The following is a 14,677-nucleotide window of genomic DNA, read 5'->3' as shown; positions in this document are numbered from 1 at the left end:
AAATCACACTTATTATTCGCACGATTATAAAAATACCTACTTCATTCAAATTCGAAGACGTAAGTATTTTTGTACCAGACGTTTATTTTTTAAGACGCCTAAACAGTTAGCACAATACACATAACTATTGTTCAGTTAGCCCAACAGAATTATTTATACTCCAAAATTAAAGGTTTTTCATGACAAATTAAGCCTCGCAACCCCACAGGATACCTACACTTCCAATATTTTATTTAATTGCCCGACATAACCTGTCTGTCTGCGAAACCATCATCGCACCGTGTCATTATTTAATAATTCCCCCGTCAAGTGCGTTGAGGTGCAAGACTGTTAAGTGGTGGAAAAGGGATGGGATAGCCGATTGTCGTTTTTCCCCATTTTCCGAGCTTCATAAAGAACACTTCAGTACCCCGGCATCAGTCGAAGTAGACGGTTGTTTCTGTGTCGCTTGCTGTCGCGCCGCGAGTGTATTCGTATTACGATGAGTGGTGTATTTTATTTAAAGTGTGATTTGTGAGTGCGAAGTGTTTCGAGTTTTGGCCGGAGGTTTTCAGCTACACTGCGCTAAAATGTGAGTTTCAGAATAATAACTAACAATTTAAATGTCAGCTATAGAAAAAACTGAATTTTTCCCAAAGTAATATTTAATCAACAAATTATACAATTTAGTTTATAGTTAAGTTTTACTTATGGTTATTTTTTATTAAAATTATACATTAAACACATTCCCATAAGAATCAGTCAGTTTAGATTAAAAGGTACATTAAGAATATTTTAATATTAACTAAGAAGTAAGTAAACAGTTTAATCAATCACTATCTTATTTTTTTTGTTTTAATCTATGTAGCAGACTTCTAATATATATTATTATATTAGTTCAATACGTGAGTATTCTTGTAGTAACGAGTTTCTTGAGTCGGACAATTGATTAAGCTGAATTCTAAACGATTGTCTAGAAGTTGGACCGATAATACTGAATTAATTCATCCTCGAGGGTAGACTGAGAAGTTTCGTATTGGAACGCGGACATTATAAACCAAAAAGTTTTGGCTGTAAGGAGCTTAAGGGGGTAGCTTTGATTTTAGCCGGTAAGCCTTATATTATTTTCTCTGTGAGACGTCTTTTATACGGATACTTTTAATCGGACTCATGAAGTTTTTTTTTTAAGTACTCATTGTATACCTTCGTATGATATATGATAAGGTTGTGAACTTTGTCTGTATGTAGAGGTCTCTGGAATGACTAAACCGATATAAGCATTCTTTTCACAAATAGAAAGCTACTCTGTCTTAGCAGATTATTTAATATAGGTTGTTTTATTTCCTGGATAATGGCTGCAGTCGAAATTTTAGTCAACAGCTAATAATTTAATAATGAAATAACGTGCATAGTTATATCTAGCTATATAGCCAATTTTCTAAGAAATTGGACTCTAAGAAATAAAGGACTAAACTTTCAATTTGTTGAAACTCTACTAGTTATGTACCTAGTACTGGACTAGTACTACCCATCATTGGTACCATTAATAACATCGACACAAATACAACTTATTAAATTCACATAGGTACCTACTTAGAAAATACTACAGCTAAATCTGAAAGGTTCACTGCATTGCAATAAAATAAAATATACTTAAAGCAAAATATTTCGAACGTACCTACAATGAAAAGATAAATTATTTATGTCGTGAAAAGTACTCTTTTAACAATATTATATAAACATCTGATATGAACATTAATATTTAAACGGTTTTATATAATATGCCCGCGTGGGAACTATGGCCCAAGCCCTCTTGTTCTGAGAGGAGGCCTGCGCCCAGCAGTGGGACGTATAAAGGCTGGGATATAATATACATGCTAAATTGACATTAGATCAAAAACATAGCGGATTAAAACTTCCGCGAGACCCAGACATAATAATTAAAAATCACTTTATTATAAAACAAAATAAAGGTAACTGAAACTACATACAAACTAAAATTATAAATAAAAAAGTTGCCCAAAAGGTGGCAGGTGGTAAGGTGCCCAGAAGGCTGGCAGCATTACCACGCTGTATGGCAATGCTTAATTTTTGTGCTAAGAAAAAGCCAGCCCTCTGGTCACCCGAAGCTGTAATTAATTTGGATGACAATGATTTATAAATATTAAAAGGACCCATGGCTTCTACCCCAAACGTCTCAAAAATGTAGGCACATTAAAAATAATTGAGTTTTCCTTTTATTTTCGATTTAACCTTTGATGTGAGATGGCTTTTTGCTACGTATGTATTTGTAATTTTAGTAAATTAACTGAGGGCATTGCATATTCCGCGTCTAATAAGATTAGCTAAAATTAAGAGATTTAATTAACATAATCTGGCATCGCTATTCATATTATGTTGTGATGACATCCCTGAGTTAATTTTTACCACCTTTTATAACTTGATATTATACGCTGATGTGCTTGCGACGAAAATACGAATTTTGCTATCACCTAGGTACGTTGTGAATAGAAAATCTATTCTCAGTGCAATGATCACTCAAGTAATTTTTCTATTGTATTCTCCCTGTTTTTTTTATAGAGCCCGCCACTTTTAATAATCCGAGATTTTACTTGTATAACAATGTTTTAGAATATCGCGGTCATTAGTACTAATTTTATAATTTAAATTCAGGTTTTTACTTGTGCAATTAATAGCATACTAAGAATGCTAAACGATAATATTTTGCGAGGCTTGGTTGCCTTGAGATACGCAGCATCGTATTATATGTAGCATTCTCGGGATTGAATACGTAAGAACAGGTTCTGTCTACCTTCGTAACCGTGGTCGCTTGCAATAGGTGCAACTAAAGTATGAAGGCACAAAGGGTTCGTGCGTTCCAACCGCTTCCATTTTCGTGGTCACATTTTTTATGAATACGCTGTAGAATTTGAAGACATTTTCGATTATATTTTAAGACGTCTTACAGATAACCTGGTAAAAGAATCTTCTACTATGTCAACAAAGATGCGCCCACGTAAATCAAATGAAATAAACACTCAAATGATGACTCCAAAATATACAGGTTAAATTCGGTTTACGTTTTATGAGTAACAGATTAAAACTTGCGGTCTTGATATGAAGTATCGTACCTAGGGTTGCCATATGAAAAATTGAAAAGTCTTTAAAAAAATCCTGACATCACCCTAAAAGTCCTGACATTTCTTGTCACACATTAAGTGTCAGGCGATTTGTGTCACAGGAACAAAATAATAGCAACCTTCGTAGCAATACATGTGATAAGGGGGTGAGGGGGGGGCTAAAATGGTCAAAATTGGTGTGACATGCTTTATGGATGGCCCTTGACGTAGGTTGAAGAACGTGCCGGCGTGGCACTGCGTCCGCGCGGTGTACCTACTGCAGGGCTACTACGAAACTCGAAACTTGAAGTTCGTATCGTACCGTCCCTCTCGCTCTCGTATTAAATAGTATAAGTGACAGAGGGACCGCACGACACGAATGTATCGTGGATCTACGCTGCCCTTTCCCTTCGCCCGACTCCAATTTTTTTTTCTCTCAGGTCCAGGTCATTTCTAAAAATCCGGACACTTGGCAAGTCTGGCCGCAATCCTGATAAAGGGTCAAAAATTCGGACATGTCCGGACAAATCCTGACGTATGGCAACCCTAATCGTACCTAAGTTCATTGGACGATGTCCGTCTTTATTTAAGATTAAGAATAGATAAGTCTATTTTGATAGTAACTGCTTGCATGAATCCACGCGATAAAAAAACAACCATTCAATAGTGTATCTTCATACAAAAACTTGGGGATCAAAACCTATAGGGAACAGTAAATATTATGTTTGGAAAAAGTAGGTCACAGCACAAATAAGGTAAAAGGTCCAAAAATTACTGATCCACTTTTAAATTTGTGCCTAACCGAGTGCACGAATCGGACTCGCCATTGTTGTTATTGCAATTGTGTAAGTATTTATTGTCCCTTTTAAATGTTTTTGCAGTATAATTATCAGAGCGGTTTAATTTTGATTTCATCTACGACAAATTTGAAACCATTTACTCTCCTTTCTGTCTTATTTATGAATGGCTGTTTTACCCTTGTTACACTACAGTGAAATATGAACCAGGAATGACAAACGTATCGTTCAATCCCATCAGTATAAGTATTTGCTTCAGCGGTCGCAATAGTACTGGTATACTGGCATTGGCTTTTCGAGACTCGCAAGCATTTATCGAGGACATAAAGCATCACGCTCGCACGCTCAATGGTTAGTTGGATCTCAGCATGTACCTGTATATTCAATTATGTCCGCTGTCTGTAGCTATGGTGTTAATCCTAATCTTGGGTGTTTATTCAAGGCACGCGCAAGGCCCTTAGCAAGCTATACTGCATCCTATCTAATCTTTGTTTTCCGTTGTACCTACTTAGGGTTTCTAGTTTCCGTATTGCGTAAATGCGTAGAGATGTACCACAACCATGAGTTTACAGTGACCGTACTCGATAGCGACGGCGTAAATTATTTGTATGGAGAATTGTACAGCGCCTCTACAAATAATTTACGCTGTCGCTATCGACGGTCACTGTAAACTCATGGTAGTGGTACTAAGTAGTAGAGACAAATTAGCGAACGCATATTTACGCAGGAGCTTTATTTTTAAAGTCATCGAGAACTATCCGTACTAATATTATAAATGTGAAAGTGTGTGTGTTTGTATGTTGTATGCTTGTCGCGTTTTTCACGTCGAAACGGAGCGTTGGATCGACGTGATTTTTGGCATATATAGAGATAGTTTATGGGCCAGAGAGTGACAAAGGCTACTTTTTATCCCGGAAAAATGCAGTTTCCGAGGGAACAGCGCGCGATAACCGAATTCCACGCGGACGAAGTCACGGGAAAAAGCTAGTTTCTACATAAATGAGATAGTACTTACGTAATTTCGAATGTAGGTCCTACAAATGAGGCAAGCTATGCAGGTCTTGATGGCTACGAGAATCTAGCTCATAACAATGATTTAGAATTGAAATATGTCACGTGTATCGTTTTGTATTATTGTTTTGTTGAATGGAATGAGATGCGTCGTAACCGAGCGTTCTATTATTATGCCAAGGTCTTATAACTAAATGTATTATAATGAAGTGCACCCGTCTGTACGTACGACGCGTGTATTTCTGCATCAACACTGCACGCTTTGTGTAGATATGCAATGTCTATTATATACCAATGTTAGAGTTCCTGCTCCATTAGTTCTTTTGTTTGTGTTGGGGGTCAATACTCAATCGTTTTTATTTTTATTTATGTTGACCATAGTACAAGATCCTGTTACAGTTTCCAGGTTATCTGGTAGAACTACAGGACTTCTAAAAATAATCTAAAAGGTCATGGCTTAGTATTAATTTGGCCAACAATTCCTTTGACTATCTATCTAATACCTCTAAACGAGCAATTTTTGTATACATGTATATGTATATATACATAAATTTCAGGGATCTCGGAAACGGCTCTAACGATTTTCATGAAATTTGATATGTGGGGGTTTTCGAGGATGACAAATCGATTTAGCTTGGTTTTATGTCTGGGAAAACCCTTATTATCGAGTTTTAGCCCGAGCAAAGCTCGAGCTTCTGTACTTGTACTATTACTTATTCTGTGGTTTCACACATTGCAACAGGTACTTAATTGTAAATACTATTTTAATAAAATATACACGTGTTTATATTTACGAGTACTTGTCCCAGGTTCGCGTATTGTGCGATTTGTGCATGATCAGTTTTTAACCGACTTCAAAAAAGGAGGGTTATCATATCGGTTGTTTTTTTAATATTTGGTAAACACAATTAAGTAAGACGCATTATTTAACAACATGGGGACACAAGTTCAGTGAATTACAAATTACAAACACACAATTTGAATATAATGAAATTTGAATAACAGTTAGTTTTCAACAGTATGAATTTAATTTGAATTTTTATGGATATCCAACCTATTAAGCTCAGGTAAAAAATTAGTAGGTAATTTACCTAAGTATATGCAAGTACCTAAGTGAATGCTGAAAGGTAAAATTTACTTTCCGATTGAGAATGTAATTCAATAGATTTTTGTATATGGATGCGGTCAAAACTTTCTTAATGCTAGAAGCAAAATTAATTAAAAAGGCTGCATAGTTCCTTGTGGGGCTTTCGAATAATTTCTTCTCAGTGCATTGGAAATATGTATGAACTGAAACAATTGCTTAGCTCACCCGCGACCTTACTTGTTGGTGGAGCGATGATATTCGCAGGGTAGCTGGCAGTAGCTGGATGAGAGTGGCCGAGGATCGTGCTCAGTGGCGTGCAATTGGAGAGGTCTATGTCCAGCAGTGGACTAAGAGAGGTCGATGATGATGATGATGATGATGATGTTGACTTGCTTACCTTAAGGTCGCGGGTAAGCAAAGTCATTGTTTCAGTTCATTGATATGGACTTCCGCAAAGTAATGCCTGAAGGATTCATTAAATTACTGGAAATATGTGTCTCAAGTTTCAAGCCTGTGGCTCTAGTGCAGGTGGTAGGACCTTGTGCAAGGTCCGCCCGGATTGCTACCACCATCTTTCTCGGTAATCCCGCCGTGAAGCAGCAGTGCTTGCACTGTTGTGTTTCGGCGCGGAGAGTAAGACAGCCGGTGAAATTACTGGCTTTTGAGGTATTCCATCTTAGGCCTCTAGGTTGGCAACGCATCTGCAATATCCCTGGTGCTACAGATGTTTATGGGCGGTGGTGGTCTCTTACCACCAGGAGACCCACTTGCTCGTTTGCCATCCAGTCAAATAAAAAAAAAAGTAGATACCTAATTTAGGATGTGCGTTGTTTGCCAGTTAGTAACTCTTTCATAGGTAAGTATTTATTTCTGTTGATACTTACAGATCTATTGAATAATGTTTTTGTCATCGTGCTTTGTCGAATAAGTTCGTATTTAGCTTCAGTATAGCTTCAGTAAACTTCAGTAAGCTAGTTGAGACAGCAATATAATACGAACTTTTCCGGCAAAATTCAATCAAAATCAATCAAATCAGCCCACATCCATCCACTGCTGGGTAAAGGCCTCTTCATTTTTACGACAAAATACGACGGCAAAAAATTATTCACTACATCTGTATGCTGATTTCCGCGCAAATAAGACGTTTTTGGTCAAATCCGAAATAGAGAAAAAAGTAAAGCTAAAATAAAAATATAAAATATCCAACGCTATTATCGCGTAACGACACTTTACAAATAAAAAAAAATCGCTTCTATTACCAACTTGAGACAGTTGTAATTTTATTAAACGGAAATCGATACCCACCCCGGGCTGTTTGTAAGAAATCTTTATCCGGGATTCCCGTCTTCGGTAAATTAGGACCTTTTAAGAATCACAACCTACCCCACTGGCGGAACTTTTTTAATTTGTGCCACGACATTCTCTGCGGTCCAGAGTTTGGAGTGAATGATGGAATAAAATACTTTTTGAGTTACTTAATTATTTTATTTAGTGAGCTTAATTGCCCATAAACGATTTGTCTAAATCGATCATCCAACAGTACATCGACACAATTGATTTGTGACGATTACATAAGAAAGTGATTAAAAGATATTGTCAAACCGTAAATTTAAAATCTAAGACTTATTTTCTTGTAAATACGTCATTATTCTACTGTATGAGCGATATGTTCTCCAAAGGTGGAGCTTCGTTTTCATTTCATCCAGAGAGTTACCATCAGAGATGTGCGAGGATGTGTTGCTAGGAATGTGATTTTCAGCAATGAGTTTTCGATTATCAAATTATGGTAATATGAGCTTTAAATAACATGCCAATAGTCATTAGCTCTAGTCAAAAATCACTATCTGACATTTAGGTTCATAATTTAAGAGATAAAAGTAATTATCGCTAATAACTTGGAAAATTAAGCTTTTTGTTTCCATTTGGCAGTTGGAGCTTATACCGTGACATTACATCATTGCAATGAGACCACAATTATGATAAATATCTCACGCCATAAAACGTTACATTTTCTTTAGTTTTCACAACTTTAAACCTCCGTATCTCAAAACAGCAAAATACGACTTAGTGACTTTTCGCTCTACGAGGACGATATTTTTAAATTCATTGTTTGTGTGTCAGTCAACACCCAGTATGTACCTACATGTACTTAACTTATATTTTGTTTTTCGTGTCTTCCATTCAAAAGTTACAAACCCTTTGTAAAAAAAAATCTTTCGGCTGTGTCTATCCAATGAAAGTAGGTAATGTCTAAGTGAAAAGCAAAATAACGTCAAACAAAGGTTAAGTTAACATAAGTGGTTATTTAAAGCATGGGTGTCGTATTTTCATGTAGCTGTTATTATTCCTTGAGGTACCTACCTACGTAGGTACTTATGACTTTATTCTGAAAGAAGTGCATTCTTCACTTTTACTTATGATACCTAAAAGAGCCTTTACAGTTTATTTACAGTGTAAACAGTTTGATTTGTGGTGTTCTTTTGGATACCTACTAAAAAGTTTACTCGTCGTAGTGGGTCCCGATAGTATAATAATTATATTTACCCTCACATCTATATAAGATTATCTATCTATCTATTTTAAGCAAAAAAGCCCACATTAATATATTATTATATTACGAGTATGTACATTTAACTTGCAACAGCCTAAGGGTGGAGCGAGTTTCGCACAAGTTATCTTAATCAGCCTAATAGATTATAGTTAGTAAGTTTCGGTAATGGCGTCTCTTAGGCGTTAAGGGCTCGGAAAGTGACAATATGAAAGGTATTAGTAATCTCTGGAGTGCACTTGACTAACCTACGGAGCTAGGCAACCTGCTATAATATTACTTACTATGTACTTTATTTAATAGTTCTCTGTTGACATGTGCGATTAAATTAGCGCAAGTTACACTGCAGGGCCGGAAGGCTGATAAGTTGTAGTGATCAAACGAATGTCGCAATGTAATGCTAACACATCAAATTATTCTTGGATGTGTGCCTGAGCACGACATTGGGTTTTGTAACAGTTTGATGCTGGCACTCAACTCGTGCTGCGCGCATTTAAGATGCAGCATGACATTATCTCAGTGATTTGTATGATTGGACTGATGCCATGAATACGCATAGATTTAACCTATAGGCACATGTTCCATTACCGACGATGAACGAGCAGCGAGTAAGCTAGAAACTATATATACGAGTTGGCGAGCAGCGAAAAGCGACTGTTTAGTTTCTTTAGCTTAGTGGCTGGGCTACGAAAGGGTATGAGTATGACTGGGGGCTACTACGAAATTCGAAAATCGAAATTGGTATCGTACCGTCCCTTTCATTCTCGTATTAAACAATATTAGCGTCAGCGGGACGGCAAGATACGAAGTTCGAATTTTGCACTTCGTCCGGTATGGTTCGCCCCGCGGCGTGAGTTCTAATCACCAAGCGAGTATTGCTGACCGGATTCTATCCTTGATAGATCTTGATGCTGAGACAACCTAGTAGAAAAAGATTTCTCACCGGATCTGTGAAGACCAACCATTAATTTGTATCTTTTATTGACACAAGATCTATATTTATTGTTCTTTTCTTGAGCGAGAATATTGTCTCAATAGCTAATCGCTTCTTCGTTGGAGATGGGTGGGATAAGTGTCATAAGATATCTAAGTGGAGGGGATTCCCAAATTATATATCTGGGTGAATCGCAAAGAGTTTCTTACCTTTGCCAATTTTAGTTCGTTCAACTATTATGCATAAAGCGAACTTCATTTTTTCTTTTAATCTATAACACTTGACTGTGGATGAATAAATTTAGTAGCATTTAACTCGTATGAATTTAGTAAAATGACAACAAATTTCAAGTCTCTAGCCCCAGTGGTTTACGCTGCGTAAACTCTTTCATAGGTTTAAATTCTAAAGGACTACCAAAATCTCCTAAAATGCAAATACTAGTGTCTACCAAATCAAAAACTAGGTACACACTGAATTTCGCTTTAAAAATACGCAGGCCATTTTAAAATACGCAAACAACTTTAAAATCTTTTAGCGTAAATGCAACATTGTCCACCCGGCGAAAACCTAACTCCCGGGGAAGTCGACCTTTGCTGGGTTGTTTATCCAACCGTGGAGAACCGGTTAAGGTTGCGTACAGCCTTATCACCGTCCAATCTGCTCGTAAACATGTCTAGACATCAAATCACATGCTAACACCATCGAATGTAGAGCAGATTGGTGCATTCGCGCATAGTCGCGTGCTGCTGGGGTAATCATTTGATATTTTATGCAACAGTTAGTATAAGAGGGCTCAAAAAAGGCCAATGGCGTGGTTTACGATGTTGGGCGTAGCGAGCTTTCTTTCTATAATTACATTAATTACTCACTCACTACTTAACTGTAGGAATTGAGAAATTTGCTAAGTAAGTAGTCGGGCATTTTTGACGCAAATTTAGCGGCTGCAGCGTATCGTAAATATGATACAAGCGCTGTCATGGCGAATATGTAGAAATTTCCAGATTATTGCAAAAAATAAATAAATATCACGGGACAATTCACACCAATTGACCTAGTCCCAAAGTAAGCTTAGCAAAGCTTGTGTTATGGGTACTAAGCAACGGATAAATATAATTATATAGATAGATACATACTTAAATATATAGTAAACACCCAAGACCCGAGAACAAACATTCGTATTTTTCATACAAATATCTGCCCCGACACGGGAATCGAACCCGGGACCTCAAGCTTCGTAGTCAGGTTCTCTAACCACCAGACCATCTGGTCGTCTAAAATACAATACATACTCTTATATTAGTGTTCGTGATTAAGTAATTTACAGATAATAATATAGGAGTAGAAAAAATACTTAATAATAGCTTGTGCAGTATCATAAATTAGCATTTACATAAAATATTTGCCTTTTATATTCAAGAATATAAAAAATTACAGTATAAACTTAAAAAAAACACAAATTATGACCATCGAAAACATAAAAAAATGCTAAATTTGACTTAGCTACGAACTAAAATACTGTTTGAAAACTCTTGTCGAGATAGATAGGTTCTTAGTTGACTTTTTTTAACTATTTCCTTCGATTTCTTCAACAAAATTTGTTACTTTCACGCATTCACTCTAAAAATTGCCGAGAAAACGCGTTGTTAAAAAGCGCTTCACGTTATTTCAAATAGTCATTTATCTATTAGTTACTACCCGTAACGCGCGACTCCGTAAAGTGACTGAGATGGCGGTTGCCGCGTTTTTGTACCTAAATATTGTATTTACTTACTTACAATTTAGTAGTGTAGTCACAGGGTGCCAATTTTTGGTGCCATTAATTATCAAGGTCAGACGTAACACATTACGGTATCTAAACAATGTTGAGTTGACCTATCTTTTTATAGAAAACTCTTTTTATACATAAATGGGGGTACGTTCGGTATTGAACTGTAACAATATAAATTGACTATATATAATTATGTATTATGCAGGCCGAGGCCGACAGGTGCGATGACCTGACGCGGAACTGACCGAGTGCCCAGATAGGTATAGCTCTGGATAGGGAGATCTGGAAGTCAAGAGAGGAGAGGCGTTTGCCCAGCAGTGGGAAAGGTTATAGGCTAAATAATAATATTATGTTGGTCTTTTTAAGAAAGAAAGAAAGAAAAACATTTATTCGTGACATTTTTTTACAGATAAAAGAAAAAGAAAAAAAGGAAATAAATTTTGTCACGAAATGGTCCCAACTCAGCATGATGTCAACCTTGCGGCCGACGCTGGTCTTTTTGTTACTGCTGTTTATTAACTTGGGCGTTACTTTGCGGAGGTCCAATATCAATGAACTGAAACAATTAAGTACTTACTTTTATTCGTTATTTTACAAATGAAGTGCTAGGTATACCTACTGTTAAAAAAAAAGTCTTCACCTGAGGCGGTATTGTTTATGGTTTATTTTTTATTTCGTGGAATTCTGAAATTTAAACGAATTAAAACAAAAACTAGAAAATAGAAAGCACAAATTCCTTACTAGGTATACATATTAAAATTTGAAATAATGTAATAAATCATTAATTAAGACGTAGTTAGAATAATTTTGGATCAAACCGTTTAGACGTAATAAATTATTTAACCCAAAAGGGTTAAACCCATAAAAATTAGTAAAAAATAAATTGTCTCTGGTATCATTGCAATAATGAGGGCTATCGCGTATGAATTCGCCGCTAGAGGCGCTAGTGTAGCGTGAGGTCTCCGAAATGTCAAATCTCATAGTTTTTGGGTGAGCTACGCGGGTTTATTTATAATTAGAATAATTTTGTGAGTGTTTTGCAATATCTGAAATTAATTATGGCAAATATGCGTTCCGGGGCAATGAATGTCTGTGTTTTGAGATAGTTTTGTATTTCGGAAACCTTTGTCCTCCCTTTTTTCCGAACAAAACGGGGACTATGCACCACTGTCGCATGCTCGATATTTATTTGGTACGGTTTTAAGGTGTATTAAATATGATTTTAATCTAAACTTTGTTTTCACGCCCGTAATAACAGACTTTCAAAACCATACTTAATAACCTCACGCAACAGTGCGCCATCTAGTGAGACAAAAAACGATAGCCCTCATTGACATATATCGCAAATCTTCAGATCGGACCGTAAACTCAGGTTTATGTGGTCCAAAATTAGACGTTGATAACATAAAAAACTGTATTCCACTGCAACAGGTGACATTTTTAACTGGATTTTGAGCTTACAAGATTGATAATTAGAGGTATATTAAGAAGCAGTACTAATTATTTACCAAAATATCAAAAAAAAATTTTTTTTGGACCATAGTTGTATATAAAGTTTTCAAGTTTAGACCAGATCGATTGGGGCAACGATAATGTAAAAAATCTTTAGTTTGGGTTATTGATTTAAGTAATTTATATTAATTTTAATATAACTGAGTAAATAAAAAGCACAAGTACTTTATGTTAGGTTTATATTTTAGCTTTTAGCGCCAAAAAGATGTCAACGTTTTATTTAACCTAAATGAATACGTAATCGAATAGATTCGCCCAGTCTGTTGAGACAGCGCTGAGATTGGCGCGACGTAATATACATGTCAAAGCCAAACAAGTGTTTCAATGAGGGTATTTAGATTATTTATTGCCTATTCCGATGAGTATTTTGATAAAATAAATCTGCGTGGTGGTGACATCTATAATTATTCACTGTTAGATATCTAGGAAACTTCTGAGATACAAAAAAATGTTTGGCATTAGAAAATTTTCTTTATTACAACTTTTCAAAATATTCTCCATTAGTCTCTATACACAGATTCATTCGTCTAAACCATAATTTAAAGCACTGGTGACACTCTTCCTTAGGGAGGTCGTCAACCGCTGCTCTAAAAGCATTCCGGGCGTCCTAAGGGCTTTCAAAATGATAGCCACGGAGTCCAAGTTTCACTTTTGGGAAGAGAAAGAAGTCTCGCGGAGCTAGATAAGGGCTATAGGGCGATTAGCTCATTTGTTGAATTTCTGGCTTTTCAAAAAATCTTGAGTTAATTTGGCTTTGTGCGGTGATGCATTGTCGTGATGCAAAAAAACCCCCACGAACCTGTTTTTGGAGTTTTAGATGTAACGCGTGAAACACAGATTAGCACACACTCTTTCGTGTACCATTTTGTATTAACAGTTTTTTTACTTTCTTAAGAAATTGTTTCAAAATGACCACTTGCACTAAAAAAAATTGCCAGTCCCCCACACTGCGTTCTTGTTTGACTTTCCGCGGAGGTTCTGCGTCCGGAAACACCCAAACCATCGACTTCCGTTCAGTTAGTGGGTCATGTTGATAGATCCAACTCTTGTCTCCAGTAATAATTAATTCCGTTGCGGTCCTCTCCATTTTCAAATTTTTCAAGCATTTCCCGGCACCAGGCCACGCGAGCTTGTTTTTGTTCAGCTGTCAAAGCACGAGGAACCTAACGAAGATTCCTCACTTGTAGATAACAATTTAAAATTTTATTAATTATCGGCGATGGCATCACTAGGGATTTTTCTATCTCCTTGTAAGTAGTTTTCGGGTTTTCGTGAAAAAAAATCTTTACCGCTTCGATGTTTTCGTTAGTTACAGAAGTAACAGGACGGCCACCTCTTTTCATCATCTTTCAGGGAAAGTTTATCTTGTTTAAATTATGAAAACCATCTAAAAATTGTTGCACAGAATAGTGCAAGTTCCGCAAACGCAGATAAAAGGCTACATGGTAGCCGTGGTAGCTTAGTTGAACTATAAATTAACTTTGCTCACCGACCTTACGATAGGTACCGAACCGAACCCTAAAATTAAGTCCTGTTTATTGTATAATTGTTTAATTATTTGTGACAAAAATAGCTGTGCGCTAATTTAAGAATATAAACGCACCTATACTAGGTATCTTGGGGAGCTCACACTTAAAATTAATTTGTTATTCTCTTAGTTTATGGCAAGCAAATTTTACTTGCACAAATACACAACTTCTTACCCAAAACGTATGTACTGTTCTCCGTTCTGTCGTGGGTAGAATAGAACCAGACACTTGTTTAACCATTGTTATAATATTATACCTACTTACATATATGCAAAAGTCTTAGAGTCTGTGAGTACGTGAGTGTTTGTTTCTATAACGAGCGAGCGGAGCAGACTCATTATTGACTTAGTTTAACTTACAACTACCAACTTCATAGAGGTACAGTTGTAAGTA

The 14,677-nt window shown here is 36.4% G+C and overlaps 1 protein-coding gene across 1 annotated transcript in view; it reads left to right on the top strand.

Annotated features, from left to right (window-relative positions):
• The first annotated feature begins 309 nt into the window (after positions 1–309).
• LOC141432975 (uncharacterized) overlaps positions 310–14,677 on the top strand; it is a 518,418-nt gene continuing 504,050 nt past the window's right edge. Inside the window, exon 1 of the mRNA XM_074094814.1 lies at positions 310–571. Coding sequence (XP_073950915.1) covers positions 570–571 — 2 coding nt within the window. The 5' untranslated portion in view covers positions 310–569. The remainder of the gene's footprint in view (positions 572–14,677) is intronic.

This window comes from Choristoneura fumiferana, chromosome 11, assembly GCF_025370935.1.
Source record: "Choristoneura fumiferana chromosome 11, NRCan_CFum_1, whole genome shotgun sequence".
Taxonomy (NCBI): domain Eukaryota; kingdom Metazoa; phylum Arthropoda; class Insecta; order Lepidoptera; family Tortricidae; genus Choristoneura; species Choristoneura fumiferana.
Note: the sequence above shows the minus strand (reverse complement) of the source record. Positions and strands in the feature narration are given on the sequence as shown.